Below are 18,801 nucleotides of genomic sequence, written 5' to 3' on the forward strand. Positions count from 1 at the left end.
GAGACACGGGGAGGTCAGATAATTTGTCTAAGGAAACACACCTGCTGAGTGCCAGAGACACAGGGAGGTCAGATAATTTGTCTAAGGAGACACAGCTCATAAATGGCAGAGGTAGAGTCAGAATCCAGTCCTGGTTTTGAGTCTGTGCTTTTAACTATGGTGTAGTGTAAGGTAGAGAAGCTGTTTAGCAGTGCCTGATAAATAAGTGCTCAATAAATGGAAATTCTACTTGAATTTCCTTATGACTCCAAGACTTGGGATGCTTCTGTCTTCCTTGAGATCACTTCTATAATTTTGAAAGAGCTGTAAAAACAGAGACATTAAATAGATAATTATTTTGCCCTCCCTGTCAAATTTTATTACAATATGGAAAAGCTTATTTAAGAAGGTTTACAAAGATCTAGGAATAAAGAAGATAGTGAACCCGTAGTTTTTTTAAAAAAATTATGCAGCAGTTATTGCATTTCTACTATTTGCAGGTCACTGTACTAGTCTCTGGGATAAGAGAAGTAAGATTACTGAAACATGAGTCCTGCCTATGAAGGAGCTTAAAACCTAGTAATGGTCACAGACAGGGTGCATAACATATAAGAGAGTGGATTCAGGGCTGCCGAGCATGGCCTATGGATGGAACTGGCTAGATCTGAAGTTCTAAATTAGAATCCTGGTGTTGTCGTATCTGTGTGCTGGGGGCAAATCTCTTGAGCTCTCCAAATCTCAGTTTTTGATTTTTGTTGGTGTGGTGGTTGCTAGTATTGTTATCTAAATCTTTGAAATGGAGATGATTATGCCTACTTTATAGTGCTTAATAATTAAAATAATGCAAATGAATCACTTAGTCTGTCCTTAGCAGAGAGTAAGTGTTCAGCCAATAACTATTGCAAAACGTGAAGCTTTAAAAACTTGCCCGCATGTCGCATTCAGTGATAGACAGACTGTCACCCTCCCGTAGGAGGCAGTGGTGGAGGGGCCTTCATGTGCGATGCCAGAGCCTTGGAGAAGAGAAGTAAGCTTGGGCCCAGTTACTCCACAGAATGTTAAGCTCAAGAACAAAGGGCAGCTGCCCCTTTGGAGGCCAGAACGGGGCTTCTAACAGCAATTCCTCTACCATCTTTTTTCTTACGGAGATCCAAAAAAAAAAATCAAAACAGAAAGGTAGCATATATTTGGTTTCTGATTTTGTTATATGTTTAGGAACTCTGAAGAGGGGATCATGCTCTGAGCTGGAGGAATCAGGAAAGGCTTCATGGGGAGGCAGAAGTTGAGTGGGGAGGAGGAGAAAGCCCTCTGTGAAGTGACAGGGCAAGAATGCCAGGCTGAGAGGCATAAGATCTGGGGTGAGGCCTTCCTCTTTTGCTTGGGAACAGGACACATCACTGGGGCTCCCTGAGACAGTTTCCACAACTAAACCGAGGAGATTGGATTATATCCATAATTCTCAAATCTGGATGGCTGTCATATTCCTAGGGAGAGCTCCCTATTAAGAGGCCCAACCTCAGAACGCTCCGGTCTTTTTAAAAGCACCCCACATGATTTTAAGGTACAGCGGGGGCAGAGAAGCAGTGGAGCAGGTGATCTCTTAGGTTCTGTAGAATAGATGCCAAAGGGCACCCAGTCTGGCTGACTAGTGGGTACCTGGTATGTTTGGAATGTAGGTCAGAACCATATTGTAGAGGGTTTTAAGCTGAGAGTCTATCTGTAGGCAGTAGGGCGTTGATGAAGATTTTTATATAAGGGAATGTGTTGAAAGCATTGCTCTAGAAAAAGAGTGTCTTTCAGCTGTATGTACGTAGTAGAAGGAAAAGACAGAGGAAACTAGAAAAAGATTGTGAACTCAGGGTGTGAACTTAGGTGTTAGCAAACAGAACTGAGTCAGGTGCACTCCAGGCTGCACTAATCCGATAGAATTCTTTTTAAATATGGTAATTAGCAGAGAAACCTGGGTCATAATGTAGATATGAGAAGGAATGCTACTGAATTCAGAAACACGTTGAAATGCAGTTTGGGTCTCATGTGGTGATCACGTCACTGTGTGACCAAGGAAGGTTCCATTTAGATGAACTGTCTGCTGTAAGTTATTGTGTCAAAACCACACCTATTTCATAAACTCTCACCAAACAGTGAGCAAAAAAGAGACTACAGAGAAGTACGTCTTCCCTTCTGTTCCTCTCCCTTTCAGAAACAAAAACAACTACAAAATTTCCACTTGGCAATTTTTTTGGCTTTCCTAAAATCATTTAGAAATATCCATTAACGTGGCATGTGCCAACCCCTGTTGGTGTCTGATGACTCTCAGAGGCTCCCAGGGAAACAACAGAGTCATCCAGGAGCGTAGAGCCAAGAAGAGATGTCTCTGCCTGAGTCTTTGCATCTCGCAATACTCATATACTAAACAAAATTGCCTGATGAGATGTTTTTCTGAAAGTGTGTCCCTCAGTCCCTCAAGAGACTAATAGAGATACAGTTTTTTGTAAAGAATCCGAGTTTCCTGTGAATGACTCTGATGCTGACTTTTCCATTGTGTCACATGAATGTTAACGGACGACCTCAAGTATTTAGATTCATAGACCGTATTAAGTGGTAATTAATCTCGCTGAGTTCCATCTATAAAAGTTTTAAGTTGCCATTCTGTTGTAAGTCGTGCCAGGTGAAAACCATTAAATCTTTACTATCAAATTGTTGTGGGATTTTTTCTGCTGATTTTGAAAAACCTCCAAGCTAAATTATGTCCTGAGGGACTCACTTAATTTTCAGCCTTAATTTCCTAAGTCCATACTTTCCTTTGGATTTTGGGAGGATCTCCAAATTAATGTTAATAAAGATTTATGAAATCCTTAGAGGAAGAGTTCTGCTAACCATGAAATCAATAGTCAAATTACCAGGATTAAATATTAGTTTTTATTTTAAAACATGTGCCCGTGGAAGAATTACTTCAAGGTGTATTTTGGAATAGAAACCCAAGAGTTCATAAACATAGTGGACTTCGGCAGAGTCCTACAGACACGCCTTAAATGTTTGTTGACTAAATGAATGAATCAACGAGAAAGTAGCATGAAGAGAGCTGTAATGCACATTTCTTACAACCATCCAACTTTAAAGCCATGTCCCAAGGACAAGCCACTTAAGGACACAGGTGGTACACCTTGATATCGAGGGCAAGACTGCATCAGGAGGAGCCCAGGAGGAGTTAGCTAGACCCCAGTGAGGAAAGGATAGCATGGACGGCCAGCTGCCGTGGGAAATAGCTAACACGTGATAGAAAATGATAGTGGTTTGCTCAGTTGAAGAGCTAAATGCAGTGTCTGTGCTGGAAACATGACTTTTTGTTCAACGTCTGTGTTGGAGACTCATCTTCTAGGTAAAATCGCCTTGTAACATGCTGCTTCTAGCACTTGGAACTCAAGCTTGTGGAGTCAGTATTACTTTTCCCACTGTAGATCTTCGTCCTACAGAGACTGAAGCCATAGGGGCTTTAGAGAAGAAGCTACTCTCAGCTGCCTTTGATAATTCATGGAGCAGGTCCGCTGAAATCTCAATATGTGCACAATTTACCTGAGAATTTTCTTAAAATGCAGGGTCTGATTCATTATATCTGGATGGGGCCTGAGACTCTGCATTTCTAGCAAGCTCCTAGGTGATGTTGATGATACTGGTCCATTAATCACACTTTGAGCAGCAAGGTCGTTAAGAGGTGGATTTCTAAGTAGTTAGAATAAGCATATGGGTGTGATGGAAGAGCACTGGGTCTTGACTCACAAGACTCGTTATATGAACATGATGATACACTTGACTTTTCTGAATCGAAATTTTCACATTAGAAAAATGGGTATGATAGGACAATAATACCTGCTTCATGGGATTGTTGAGAGAATTAAATTAATATTATGGGGAAATTTATCAGAGCATATGGTACATATTCATTGCTGAATAGACGATTATTGCCCTTAAATAGTAAAAATATAAGCACACAATTCAGTATTGGTCACTGGGAAAGATGGGGGGACACTTTGGCTGTGTGCTCTCTGTAGTTCTGGGGGCTCTATTCCTCATTCCACTTCTTTTGGCAGTTACAACGTCTAGCACTTGGCACTTGATCAGTGTTTGTGAAATTATATTAGTAGCAAAGTTGATCACTGCTTGTGTACATTTTTGGCTTCAAAGATAGTGATATCAGGATGATGATCCAGTGTTTCTCCATGGCACTAAAAGAAAAGAGAACTGTCACCCAAAATAAGGGTAATAACTTTCAGACCCTGAGTCTTCTTTGAACCAGAAGTATAATCACTGGGAGAAGATTAAAGTGAAGAAGACAGAACCAGCCCCAATTTTTAATAAAAATATGATGATAAAATAGCTGATCATTCTTTGCCAGCCAGTAGTCACAATATTTTCTAATTTCATAAATTATGTATAAAATATCTCTCTTAGATAGAAAGTCAAGATTAATATGGGCTGTTGGGCTGGTTTGTCCCTGTCAGGTGGCTCAACCTCTGTTAGGAGCCTAGCCTGTGGTGGTGCAGCTATTAGTACTAAGGCTCAGATTATCTTCCACATCCTGTAAACTGGCTCCTATGCCACCCAGCTGGTGCCCCCAAAATTGCTCCTCTGAGGGTCATACTTCCTGGTTAACAAACTTGTAAAATATTACATAAACTCTCAAAAAGTGCACAGCAGGAAGGAGAAGGCAGAAAAATCAGTGAATAACTTGCAGCATCATTTACATCTTAACATCTCTTTCTGCTGAGAATTCAGAGACAGAAAAACTGTTAGCACCTTGAGACAGTCTAGTTTCATTCGTTTGCAATAAAATCTGGAGTGAATTTAATCTTTACTAAAAGAAATGAGATTTTAAAGTCTAATCAGAGGATTTAAACAAAGTGTTATTAAAGGATGGTTTTTCCCCCGTCTTAAAATCTACAGGTCCCAAGACAAAAAGGAAGAGGCTATCATCTTACTGAAGGATTCCATTAAATATGGTCCAGAGTTTGCAGACGCATATTCAAGCTTAGCTTCATTATTAGCTGAACAGGTACTTGTTTCTATTTAATTTCACATAATATTTGTTAAAAATATTACTGTTGAACATGTAAGTTAATATTACACAGATTTTGATACTGATGGTTTAATTTGTGAGTTCATGTTAGACAACTAATCTCTTTGTCAGTTTTCTTCTTGACAGAAATTCCAAGCCTAGTTTTCTCATGTTGGTGTTCTCTATATAGTGTAGGTGGTCTTTAGACAAAGGTGGTCCGTTATGGGCCATTGGTATATTCTCTATCACTTTGGGACAAAATCTGTCAAGAACAATACACCATAGTTGCTGGGTTTATTACTACTTAGTTATCGTTATTTTTCTGGGGAATTGCTAAAGATCTCTGAACTCAATATGGAATCAATTACCAGTAATCTTATAGATCCTGTGTCTTAATTCTTGTCAGAAGATCAAAGAGGCTCATTGAGCCGGCTCCCAAGAGATGACATTTCTCATGGTATGAAACAGGGGTATTTTGCTTCCCTGCCTTCTTTTCCCTTATGTCTAAATGATTTGATACCGCTTTCCAATGTCCTGGAAGCATGTCTGTCCCCTGTTATGGGGGAACAATATAAGTTGTCTTCTCTAAATTGATGCTCTGGTTTTGTGGACACACGTGAGTGCCCTTGATAGACTGTAGATTCTGCTGTCCTACAGCTGCCAGGTTGTCTTTAGAATCAAACTCAGCACCTTTGAAAGATGCCCTGCAGCGTTCATTGGGCTTAAATGTGACGGATGATTTGATGCCACATGTCAGGTACAGAGCAGTGCAATTTGCACTCGAAAAACTTTGGAGGTTTCACAGGAAACAAAATTAGGACATTTTATGGATATTTTAAGTGTCAGAAATGACATGCCTAGTTGTCTTGCTCTAATATTCTCCATATAGTGTAGGTGGGCTTTACACAAAAGCCAATGTCTACAGGGGGGTGATTTTCATGCATATTTTAGCACAGTGTTGAAGCTAAAATGATGATGATGGTCATGTTCTACAGTGTGTGCTGGCAGGCCCCAGCTGCCTTTGGCTTGTGTTGAAGCAGATACAGTGTTACCGAACTAGGTTCATTTTTCCCCGTAGCCCAGAAAGCCAAACACCAAGACGACGAGATTACAGCAGAGAGAGAGTTTACTCACAAGGCAGCCACATGAGGAACCAAGAGCATGAGCCTCAAATTCGCTTCCCTGAAAATAGGGACTCAAGGATATTCATGGGATATGGGGCAAGGTGGTCTGAAATGTGGAGAGAGGTCACTGGAGGTGAGGAGAGGTGAGGTAATTGATGATCTGCGCAAGCATGGTGAGACTTCATGCCTCTTTATAGGACCCATGTTCACAAAATGGTGGCGTTAGCATGGTCTGAGGGTGGAGTTTTTAGCCTCTTGACGTCAAAAGGTCGCCTATCGGACATCTGCATGGGCACAGTTGATGAGTTGGAGGTCTCAACTGGCCTGAAGTGGACAAGGAGTTGTAATTCCTGAAAAACAGCTCACACACCCGTTACCATGATGACCCAGGCTCCAGGGAGACGTTATAGGAGCCTAGTGGGAGTCAGACAGCATATTGCCTAAGCAGCACAGTTAACCATGGGTGGGTTAAACAGCTAAAAGCTATAATCAGTAATTGCAAAAAGGAAAAACTTTAGTACCTAGATACTTAATCGTCAATGGCTGTTTGCCGCTTTCAACAGTAGGACTTTCTGGAGAACAGACTAACTCCATCATTATTCCCTGTCTCACTTCATCCTGGCTCCTTCATTTTTGTAAGAAGACCCTGTCACCCTCCCTCCCTCTGCTTGGTGGGGTGTCTTGCAGCCTCTCACGCTTGCTTCTCTCCCAGGGCCTTTGCACTAACTGTTCCCTCCATCTGCGACACTTTTCTCCTGTATATCTTTGGGTTTCCTTCCTCATCTCATGCTGGTTTCTGCCCAAACGTTACCATATCAAATGGGTTGTCTGTGATTATCCTTTCAAAATAGCTACCTCTCACTGCCCACCACATTCTCTGTCACCCTGCCGTGCCTTATTTTTCCCCATAGCATTTATCACCATCTGACATACATTTATTTGTCTATGGTCTTTCTCCCACCAGTAGAATATTTAACACCGTGAGAATGGCTGTGTCTTTTATTCATGGCTATATCCCCATGCCTGCCACATTGTATGCAACCAACACATTTTGAATGAATGAATAAATGAATTAATATGAACTGAATAACATGTAGTCCCTCCAAATCGGTACCTATTCTAAATTTTACTCTTCCATTATAAGTAGGGCTGGGGATGTGGGCCACACTATTTTGTAACTGAACTGTGCCTCAGCATGATGCTCTTGTCCTACACTGAGGAACAGTATGAGGAACAGCCATGTGAGATGGCTGAGGTTACTCATAACCATAGGGTCAGGGATGGGGTCGAGGCCAGCACCTACTGTATCATTCTGTGGTTTCTTTATGAGGGCTCGAGGGAGAAATTTCTCTCCTACCTCAGTATTAGGAAAGGCTAGGCTTCTCCTGAATTATAAGATTTTTGTTTAATTTTTAATCTAATCCATGAAAAATCTTGCAAATGCTAGAAAGATCAACTCTATTTCCACCCCACCTCCACCCGGCAACCATCTGGACTCTGTAGTCTGCTTTTCTGCGTGTGCTGTTTTTACTCCTGGGTTTATCATTTTCCTTAATAAATTATTTTATTCAATTTATGTTCTCTGTTTTTGAAAGCTGCTTCAATTTCTTTGTGGAATAAGGAGGTATAAGTAGGTGAATAAATAAATAAAGCATTGTGTTAATAGTTCCCATTCGTATCTTTTTTTCACAACTCACCAGGACAGATAATAAACATTAAATTGCTCTTCTTGATGAAAATTACCCTTCAGGTAAATGACAGTATCACTCACCTAATAGCAGTGATAATGCAGCATGTTGTTTTTTAGGAGCTCTTTACAGATATTCACACAGTTCCATCTTCCTGGAATGCCATCTTTTCTTTCTCCCTCTCCAAATCCTCCCCATTTTTCAAGATCCAATTCAACTTCCACTTCATCCCCCAACATTCTTCCACCTCCCCAGCTCATGCTGAGTTACATTTCTTAAGAGCTCCTAGAACATTTTTGTGAACACGCATCAGCTCGCAAATTAATCATATATTTTTATTTCTTGAATTTGTATCTCAAACTATAATTTAAATAGTTTTCAGGTTTATTTTTCTTGCAAGACTGCAAGTTTCTTGAAGAAAAGCAGTGTCTTCTTTGTATACCTATTCCGTCTCTAGAGTTTAGCTAGTTCACTGTAGAATGCAGGCATTCATACAGCATCTCTTGGCTCAAGTTACTTTGGGATTCAGTTACCCTGTGCTGTGCTGTTAAGAGCATTTGATGTGAACTGGGAGACCCATTTCTAGACTTCACTTTATAGTAACCTGATATGCAGACTTGAGCAAAGCGTACCTTACCTCTCTTGGCCTCAGTTTCCAAATCTGAAAATTGATAAATATTCTAAATTATCGTCACTGTATCTTATGGCTGTGACATTTTAAGAGTGTTTAAAACTATCTCCTTTAACATCAACTAAGTGCTAATGAATATCTTAATAAATAACTTAAGGCTCCACTGTAATTACTGCTATTGTTTCTATACGAAGTATTAATTCATTAATATTATGAAAAGTGATTTGCCTTAATAAATAGCCGAAAGTTTTATTTATATTCCTTTTCTAAATTGATGAACTCCAAGTTCATGAAAAGTTACTATTTTAAAAAAGATTGAGATGTTCAGTGACCTTGCAATTTACTTTAGTCCATTCTGCAGCATCTTACTATTAACAAATTTTACAGAAGATAGAAGATTTAAAAGGTCAACATACGTACTTTTTCCTCAGTTATGTTTAAGAAGTGGCAGATGCCTAATTTAAAATCAATTATGTGATAAATTTAATTTTTGTGAGCCACATTGGCAAGTTGATGTAAAGTGATTGCGTGTCCCACAATTGAAGTTACAAACAATTTTTAAGAAAAGCAAATTATGGCTACAACCGTGATCCTTTCTTATATACAAAGGTCACGTCTTTTGCCAGCCTTTCCTGCTCCAGCTTTGAATGTAAGATGCCATGAGCCTAGGAATGTAATTGAAAGATTGAAAGGTTCTTTCTTCTGCTCCTTTAGGCAATTGATTTTAACATCAGAGAGAGAGAGAGAGCAGCTGCAACGGAGGATTGCCTGCCCTCCCTGACTTTCTACATCTTCATGTTTTGAATTCTTTACTAAAAGAATGCTTCAGATGCACAAGCAAGGGAGAGAGAAATGTTAGAGAAAAATCCACCTGGCTCCACATTCTTTGGTGCAAATGAGTTCATTTCTTTCTTGGTGGCCCAGTCTTATTTAATAGCATTCCAGAATTTCAAATACTCAGAATATGTGAAAGCAATGTTCTACAAACCTTGGTCAGTCTGTACATGCTTGTGAAGCCCTCCCCTCAGTTAACAGAACATCTTCCAGTACCGTCATCTGTGTGCATGCTCGGCCCATGCTTACTGTGGTTGTGGGCCAATCTGATGTAAGAAAACTCTTTCCTATACTGAGCTGAAATCCACAGTCCTGTAATTTGCTCCTGTTGGGCCTGGCCCAACAGAGAGGTTGTTGAGCACAGCTTATGAGCACAACTATCTTGTCGCTTCTCTAAAAAACTTTTCTAAGCCAAATTCTTTTCTTTCAACTTGTTTCTAATTTACCCTGGTTTCCAAATACTTGCCTTCTGGTCTTGTTGCTTTGCATAGCCTCTGGATAGTCGATTTTCTCTATGAGAATATGACTCCCAAATTGAACTGGCTTCTTGAACTATAGTTTCAGTAATTTCAGGGTAGAATAGAAATACTCTCTTCCCTGGCTTGAGACCCTATATATCTATTACCTGACACTCTAAAATGAATAATATTAGTTTATCATCCACATGATGCTCTGGCTCAGATTGGAGATACAGTCAACTGAAATCCCTAAAAACTGTGAACGTTTCTTAATCCAGGTCTCACCCATTTTGCAAGCAAGTTTTTAAAACCTGGATGAAAGGATTCATCTTTATCTGTATTTAATTTCAGTATCTTTGTATCAGTCTGAAATTTCAGGTGTTTTAGGACTTTTAAGTCTTTTTTTCTGCCATTCATTGTGTCAACTACCCTTTCCAGATATTTCAATTAGCAAATGAATAAGGATAGCCTTTAGTTACTCATTTATGTTTTTGATAAAAAATGTTGCAGAGATCAGCGACCAGTAAAAAAATCCTGCATTGCCTGTAGAATCTTCTCTCCAGGTTGGCCTCTATTTCACCCAAGACTCTTTAGGTACAGTTATTCAACTTTTGATTAATTTATCAAATTACATTATCATCTGGCTCACCTCTCTGTCTTGTCTACAAGGATGTTGTGAGACATTTTGTCAGATTCCTGCTGAGATTCTTCCCCTGCTCTAAGATTCCATCAAAAAAAAGGAAACAAGGTTCCTTTGGTGTGCCCTGCACTTACTGTAAGCAGGCTGCTGTCTCCTGACACCATTTCCCGTCCTCACTGCCAGTAGAACCATGAGTGTAATGATCCCTCCTAGGATTTCTCTGGGATTAATCATTGTCTTCCGTCCTCTGCTGGAACCTGAAGGCAGCAAGTACGTCTCTTTGGGCACAGTGGAGAATTTGAGAAGGGGAAATTTGAAAAATAAGTTAATAAGCTGAAAAGACGTTATGTGGTGGATCATGTTAAGGCCCACAGTGGAGCCCAAGTTTGAAGTTGATAGATCATAGGAAGCCAAAGTTAGTGTCCAAAGAAAGGGTTTTAAAACATGTAAGGAAGAATATCTTGTGGAAATACGTGGGGTATTTTGGAGGAGGCTTTTAAATGCGTTCTGGTGTGAGTAGTTGAGAGCTTTGTTTCAGGAATAAAGAGTGAGAATAATTAGACTCTATTACAGAAAAAGAATCCCTTTGTACTTAGGGACTGTCTGCATGTGAAGGCTGAAAGGAAAAGAAAAACAGAAAATTAAGAACTCCAGAGCAGAGCGCCTAAAGGGCTGAGAAGACACATGGCCGCTGACAGCCGTGGGGAGGCCAGGGAGAAGCGAGATTTTAGGAAGGCAAGAAATGAAATCAGTTCCACCATTTTTTTTCAATTACAAGTAAAACAAAAATGTAATGGAAAGTGTGGAAAAAATCAGAGAAAATTAGATACATCTTTCACCCATAGTATCTGGAAACAACAATATTATCCTTTTTTTAATATCCTGCAAGTATTTTTAATATACTTTTTTAAATTGAGGTATAGTTGACATATAACATTATGTTAGTTTCAAGGATACAGCATAATAATTGATATTTATATATATTGCAAAATGATCATCACAATAAGTCTAGTTAATATCCATCACCGTACATAGATATAAATTATCTTTTTGTTCTGGTGATGAGAAATTGTAAGACTTATTCTTTTAGCAACTTTCAAATATCCAATACAGTATTATTAACTATAGTTACCATGCTGCACATTAGATCCCCAGGACTTATTTATTTTATAACGGGAAGCTTGTAGCTTTTGAGCCCCTTCACTCATTTCACCTACCCCCTGCCTCTGACAGCCACCAATCTATTCTCTGTATCTATGAACTTGTTTTGCATTTTTTTAAAAATTTACTTCACATATGAGTGAGATCATACAGTATTTGTCCTTCTCTGTCTGACTTATTTCACTTAGCATAATGCCCTCAAGGTCCATCCATGTTGCAAATGACAAGATTTCTTTCTTTTTGTGGGTGAATAATATTCCACTATTTTCTTTATACTACATTTTCTTTATCCATTCATCCATTGATGGGCACTTAGGTTGTGTCCATGTCTTGGCTATTGTAAATAATGCTGTACTGAACATGGGGGTGCATATATTTTTCAAGTTAGTGGGTTTTTTTCATACTTAACATTCACATATAGTTTGTATCCTTCTCTTTTTCACTTGCCATTAAACTATACATAATATTATATGCATTTTCATGGTGCTAAATGGCCTTCATAAATAGCATTTTAATGGCTGTTTATTAGTTTATGAAAATGATGCATTGTAATTTACATAGTAATAACCCAACTTTTGGTCATTTGGGTTTTTTTGTGTGTATGTGGCAGTGGACATTTCTTTTCCTTATGGCTTTTTTAGAACAAGATTTTGAATCATTTCCTAATGCTGGATTCCCATAAGCAGAATTCCCATATCAAAGAGCATTAGCATATTTCACGACTCTTGAGATAAATTACAAAATTGCTTTCCAAAAGAGTGGCACAAATGTGCTCTGCCACCAGCAGTGTAGAACCTTTAAGTCTTGAATGTTAGTGGAACATTTACATGGAAATAGCATGTGTGCAGATGGCAGTGAGAGAGATCAGGGCTGGAAAGATAGATTTAGGACTTCAAGTAAATGAATCCATAGGTATCCCCAAGCATTAGAAATTGTTGAAGTAGCAAGGTGTAGGTCTTATTCTCATGGAGGTAAGAGTCTTGGAGGAAAGGCTACCCCTAAGCAAAGAATTTCAGCCATCTCCTCAATATCTAACGCAATTGTGACAAATGGGCAAAGAGAAAGCTCCAGTGCGAATGTTATAGGGACCTAACCTAAAGTGGGGAGGGGCGTGTGTTAAGCAGGGGCAGTAGGCAGAGTGCTATTTAATCTGATCCCTGAAGAATTTACAGATATCAACAAGGTAAAAATGATTGGGAAACCCTTTCTGGCTAGAAGAAATAGACTGTGTTGAGGACTCTGGGGGAGGGAACAGTGTGATCCCTTCCTGTAATAGCAAGAAAGTCTTATTTCTGGAAGTGCAGAGAATGAGGATGAAATGACATGAGAAGAGTTGGAAGGTGGAAGAGTTTGCCAGTCTATGCAAATGTGGGTTCTCTCCCCTCTTTTCCTGGCTGCCTGACAGTGTTGTTATACACCTGTGATTGCTTACTTTTGTCATACTTCCTCTTTAATTTTTATTTTATGATTCTTGGCATTTCCTCCTAAAGTGATTATTTCTCTCTTATTTAAATTGTCACAGTGTAGTGTTGATCACAGTCTGCTGGGTGATGAGAAAATGCAGAATTAGAAATACCTAACATTTCCTTGGTGAGGAGGAATGCCAAGTTAATTGATTCATTTCAGTTGAATGAGAAAGAGAATTAAACATCACGTTTCTCGTAAACGTCCATATTGATGACTGATGTGGGAAGAACTGTTTTGTGCAGAAAATAAAAGCTATGGGGCCAGCCCACTGGCATAGTGGTTAAATTCATGTGCTCTGCTTTGGTGGCCTGGGGTTTGCAGGTTCGGATCCCAGGCATGGACCTATGCACTGCTCATCAAGCCATGCTGTGGTGGCATCCTGCATACAAAATAGAGGAAGATTGGCACAGACTTTAGCTCAGCAACAATCTTCCTCAAGCAAAAAGAGGAAGATTGGCAACAGAGCTTAGCTCAGGGCCAATCTCCCTCACCAAAGAAAAGAAAAGAAAAGAAAAGAAAAGGAGAGAATGAGAAAGCAGGCATCCCTGCTTTATGTTTTGAGCTCTGTGTCTTGAAGGGTTTCTTAGAGAAGTCATTGATGGGAGTTTAAACATTCATTGGTCCTAAACTTCCCAGGTTTGTAATAGTAAATAAAGTCATTTGGCTAATGGGAGATACCTTATGACTCTCTGTGCTCATATCATTGACCAGAGTAGAAGTCCTTCTAGAAGGTAGTTGGGATGCATGACCGTGAAGTCAGGGCACAAGCACAACTTTCCATCCCCATCTCTGTAGGTCCTTCACCACTGTGGAATACCACACCCTCCCCCTTCCATACAGCAAGTACACATTTACAGGCCATCCATTAAGTGTTGACTGAGGACCCCTGAGATCCAAGAAAGTCTGTTCAGTTTTGGAATACTACTAACAAGTAATTTGCCTTTCATGAGTGGTCAGTAGTTTTTTAGAGGCTACATGATGTTTCCACAATTATGAAAAGACTGTTAAAATATTCTCCCCTTTTCCAACTAAATGTCTGTGTGAGACCAGGTTTTCTTCACATACTTCAACTAAAAAATGTAAAAACAGATTAGCACCAAAGTAGATATGAGAATCCAGCTGTCTTCTATGAAGCCAGACATTAAAGAAATTTGCAAAAATATAAAATAATGCCACTCTTCTCTCTAATTTGTTTTTGCTTTGAAAAAATGTAGCTATTTTTCATATAAATAGGTTATGTTTGAGATTATTATTATTTTAAATAAATATTTTTAAAATTTCTCAGCTTCATTTCTATTGCGGTAAATATTGAGAGAGATGTAAGCCACATCAACGAAGCTCTTTGGGATCCTCAGTAAGTTTTAGACTGCAAAGCATTCCTAAAACCAAGAAGTTTGAGGATTGCTGTGTGAAGCCCATGTCCATTTGCCCTCCCAGTTCCTGCAACTTGAACTATAACAAATGTTTTCCAGGCCTATCGGTTGGCCCAAGACAGTCAGTTACAGTCAGGGGTTCCTTTTTCACATCTACTTTTCACTTTCCCTTCCTTGAGGTCAAACCATGTTGGGTAATTACAACATGTAAAAAGTGGACATGCTGATGCTGTTTTCTCACTTCCACAAGGCCCATTTTCTTTCCACTCCACTGAAAAGGCTTTTGAGCCTTGGAGAAGAGCCCAAGCTGCATGCTGCCCTCTTTTGTTTTTTCAAAGATTGGCACCTGAGCTAACATCTGTCGTCAATCTCTTTTTCTTTTTCTTCTTCTCCCCAAAGCCCCCCAGTACATAGTTGTATATTCTAGTTGCAGGTCCTTCCAGCTGTGCTATGTGGGGCACCACCACAGCGTGGCTTAGATGAGTGATGCTCAGTCGGCACCCAGGATCCGAACCGGCGAAACCCTGGGCTGCCGCAGCAGAGTGCACGAACTTAACCACTCGGCCACGGGGCCGGCCCCAGTGCTGCCCATTTTTAATTCCTGCCCTCAAAGGCCGATTTCGTGATGAGGCGGCAGTTGGCTGTGGACTCCACTCTACAGCCAATGGTATTATCTGTCAGACCCATTCTCTGGGTCACAAGCTTTTTTAATTAAAATGGTCCTATAAATAGCTTATCTTCATTTCCTCTGGATTTCACAAGTCAGTAGAGATGAGGAATGATCAAGCTCAGGTCAGGACATCTAGCCAGGTGAGGTGAATGGAAGCGAGTGCTTAAAACAGAGCTTCAGAGATGAACAAATGCTTTTTAAGATAAATGCATCGCCTTTCCAGGGAAAGTGGAATTTGTTTTAAACAAACACCTAGAAGGTATTTTTCTCCTGAGGCGGTGGTTCCCTTTTGGTTTTTAATAAGTGGAGTTAATCATTCCTTGAAATTTACAGTCAAGTGAAAGGAAAAGAAGTACAGATATTGGAGACGTTTTTCACAGAGCCTGAGTCTCGAGACTCCCCTCGGGGTTAGCAAGGGTACCAGGATGTGATTGCCTGCTCTCCACATGCATGGTCTTTTAAATCCCATTACTGCTTTGGACTTTGAAAATTGCATTTCTAGTGGAAACCCAGCTCATAAACCCCCAAATAAGAGAAATTTTAGATGAAAAAGGTGATCTCTTTGCCTATTTTGAAGCAGCAAGAAAGTGGGGGGAAAAGTAAAATTAAATCGGATAAACAGTAATTGCACTTGAAATCTGTTGTTAACTGTTGTATTGGACTTCAGAAAGTTAGAGTGTGAGGACATTCGGAAAAAACACCTTTCCTCTCTCCCACAGTTTAGTTATAATGATACTTTTGAAGATCCTCAAGGGGCCGGCCCAGTGGCGCAGCATTTAATTGCGCATGTTCCACTTCGGCGGTGTGGGATTCGCCAGTTCAGATCCCGGGTGCGGACATGGCACCACTTGGCAAAAAAGCCATGCGTGGTAGGCGTCCCACATGAAAAGTAGAGGAAGATGGGCACAGATGTGAGCTCAGGGCCAGTTTTCCTCAGGAAAAAGAGGAGGATTGGCAGCAGATGTTAGCTCAGGGCTAATCTTCCTCAAAAAAAAAAAAATCCTTAAGTAGCCACAGGTTTTTCCCAAGCACATCTTTCTGTTATCCAGCTGTTGGAGTTAATGGTAAGCGGCATTCTCGAGGATTTGGATCATGACAGCTGTAGAGAATCTATCTAACCCCAAGTCTGGTGTCACTTCTGGTTGCCTCCCAAGCACCTCATGCTTCTCTTCCCATGACTCTGTTGGGGTACCTTGCGATGTCTCCTTCCTGTCTGAATCCCACAGTATTGCGATGGCAGGATTGTGTGTTTTTTGTTCACTCTTCTGTCTCCACCATATACTTGGTGTGTGGCTGCTGCTCACGAAATATTTAAGGGGTTGGACGGATGGATGGATGGATGAATGGACACCTGAAAGTGTAATTGTTTCTTTTGATGCCAGAGACACCCTTGTTTATTTCCAGAAATACTGTTTTTTTTCAGAGCTTGCCAATTCCCTGTATGTCCACTGAAAACTTAGCTACTGCTGTCTGTCCCATGTAGCTGTGAGACTTGGGGCAAGTCTCTTAACTGCTTTGTCCCCACGTCTCTTCATTTGTTAAAAATGGTGGTGAATTAATGTCTATTAATGTTCTTTCCAGCTCCGATATTCTTTTATTTCCTCTGCTGAAAATCTCACCCATTGTGTTTATTTATTTAGTGAGGAAGATTAGCCCTGAGCTAACATCTGGGCCAGACCTCCTCTATTTTGTATGTGGGACACCGCCACAGCATGGCTTGATGAGCAGTGCATAGATCCATGCCCAGGATCTGAATCCACAAACCCTGGGCCACTGAAGCAGAGCACATAAACTAAACCACTATGCCACCAGGCTGGCCCCTCACCCATCGTGTTTTTAATAATTGTTTTTTGATTTTTATTTTTACCATGACTATGTTAGTTTGTTGTAAAAGTGCCATTTATAATAGGAAATTTTATCCTTTTAAAACAAAGATGGCATTGGAGTCAAACACTAACACTGGTCAAATAGTAACACAAGAAACTCAAGATTTTCAGGAAGTGACTACCCAGTTTGGGATTAGCCAAGGTATTCCTTCTCTGGTTGCCTCTAAGTATTAAGTATTTATTGACCTCTGTATCAGAAGATGGTTAAGACCAATTAAAAGGAAAAACACCAGAGTTAGTTAATTATTTCTCATATACAGTTAAAGAGGTTCATTGGGAAAGGAACTTGAAACTGTGGATTAAAATGCCACCTGGACAGGGTCATGATGCCCGATGTGGCCCTAGTAACAGCTCTAGGCCACCTGAGCTCAAGAGCAGCTCTACTGACCTCTTTAATACTCTGCTCCTTAAATAGAGGTATTTTGTTTTATTCATCTCCATGTCTCTGGCCTCTGTCTCCCAGTGGTATTAGTCACGCAAATAAGGATAAGGGCTGTGTGCTAAACATTGTTCTAAGGGCTTCACACGTCTTAATCCCTTTAATCCTCACAATAGCCCTATGACATAAGTACTATTGTTATTCTTATTTTACTAGTGGTCACGTAGAGAGGAAGTAAGGTCACACAGAGGGTAAGTGGTGGAGCTGGGATTCCAATCCATGTAGTCAAGCACTGGCAGCCTGATTCATGATCACTGTGCCATATTGTCGTAGCCATTGCAGTAAATGTGTGCTGAATGAATGGATAAATGAGTAAATATCCAATGGTACTCCGTAGCTTTGAATTTGATTGATCTTATATAATTTGTGTTCTGCTTGTCTCCATTTAACACACACACAGACACACACAGATCTGTCAGTCCTTCAATGGATGATATCTTCATCAAATTCTTCTCTTCAATAGATGAAAAGATTATTTTGTGACTTTCATTCATCTTCAGCTTTTCTGAATTTGACAATTTGTTGAGTGTGGCAATTAGAAAACAGATTTTTTAGGAACATGGATCTCCATTTTTGCTGGACCGTGAATTTGTAGTTCAAATAAAGAGATTTGCCAAATTCAAACCACACTTTGTTTCCTAAGTGGTACTTAAGTGTGTGCATTCAGAGAGGGGGCATTGGTCATTCTACCATGCGTAAATGTGTCTTTACCATTGGCATTGGTAAAGTGTCTTTAACTTTCTGAGTTGAATCGGGTTCCAGCTTCTTGACTTGTTCCTCAGCACTCAGTGCGTTTTTATTCACAAGCTTAAGGTGTCATGTCTGAGAAAACTGGTGTTGCACTTCCCTCTTCATGCATCTGGTTGAATGCTTAGTGGTAGTAACCTGCGATGAAATTAGGGAAAATGTCTGTGTTTAGAGCGCATGAAAAGAAATATTGCTATGTGCTTTATGCCAAATCATTTCCTTTGACCTGACCTTCGCAGCCGTACCGGGAAACTATGCCATCGTTTAGTTGGGAGCAATTGTTAGAATCCAGGTAGCTTTGATTCATGAATTACATGTTACCTTCTATCTTGTAGAAGAAAATGTCACATGGCAATCTCAGATGGTTGTGAAAAATGTACCTAAAAGCTAATTCAGAATTATGAAAGTGTGTTAAAGTGAATCTTTGGAGTAGAAGATGTTCAGTGGAATTAGAAAAATGATCCGTTGGCAATGTGGCAGTTGGTCTGGGCTTTGCCACAAGGTAGGGGTTGGAGGTGTGCCTTTGAGGAGACGTACATTCCTGTTGGGGGAACAGCTCAGAGATGGGAAACATAGGTTGGATAAGGGAAGTAGTAGTTTGGTGAGTTGTAGAAATGTTTCCAGTGAAGAAAGGATAAGGCAAAGCCTTCC

General features: G+C 40.1%; 1 protein-coding gene across 2 annotated transcripts in view; it reads left to right on the plus strand.

Annotated features, from left to right (window-relative positions):
- The window catches only part of TMTC1 (transmembrane O-mannosyltransferase targeting cadherins 1), a 261,498-nt gene that overhangs the window by 221,500 nt on the left and 21,197 nt on the right, over nucleotides 1–18,801 (plus strand). For both annotated transcript variants that reach the window (XM_046679163.1, XM_046679172.1), the window contains one exon: nucleotides 4,921–5,029. In XM_046679163.1, coding sequence (XP_046535119.1) covers nucleotides 4,921–5,029 — 109 coding nt within the window. The remainder of the gene's footprint in view (nucleotides 1–4,920; nucleotides 5,030–18,801) is intronic.

The sequence above is a fragment of the Equus quagga genome, chromosome 1 (assembly GCF_021613505.1).
Source record: "Equus quagga isolate Etosha38 chromosome 1, UCLA_HA_Equagga_1.0, whole genome shotgun sequence".
NCBI lineage: Eukaryota > Metazoa > Chordata > Mammalia > Perissodactyla > Equidae > Equus > Equus quagga.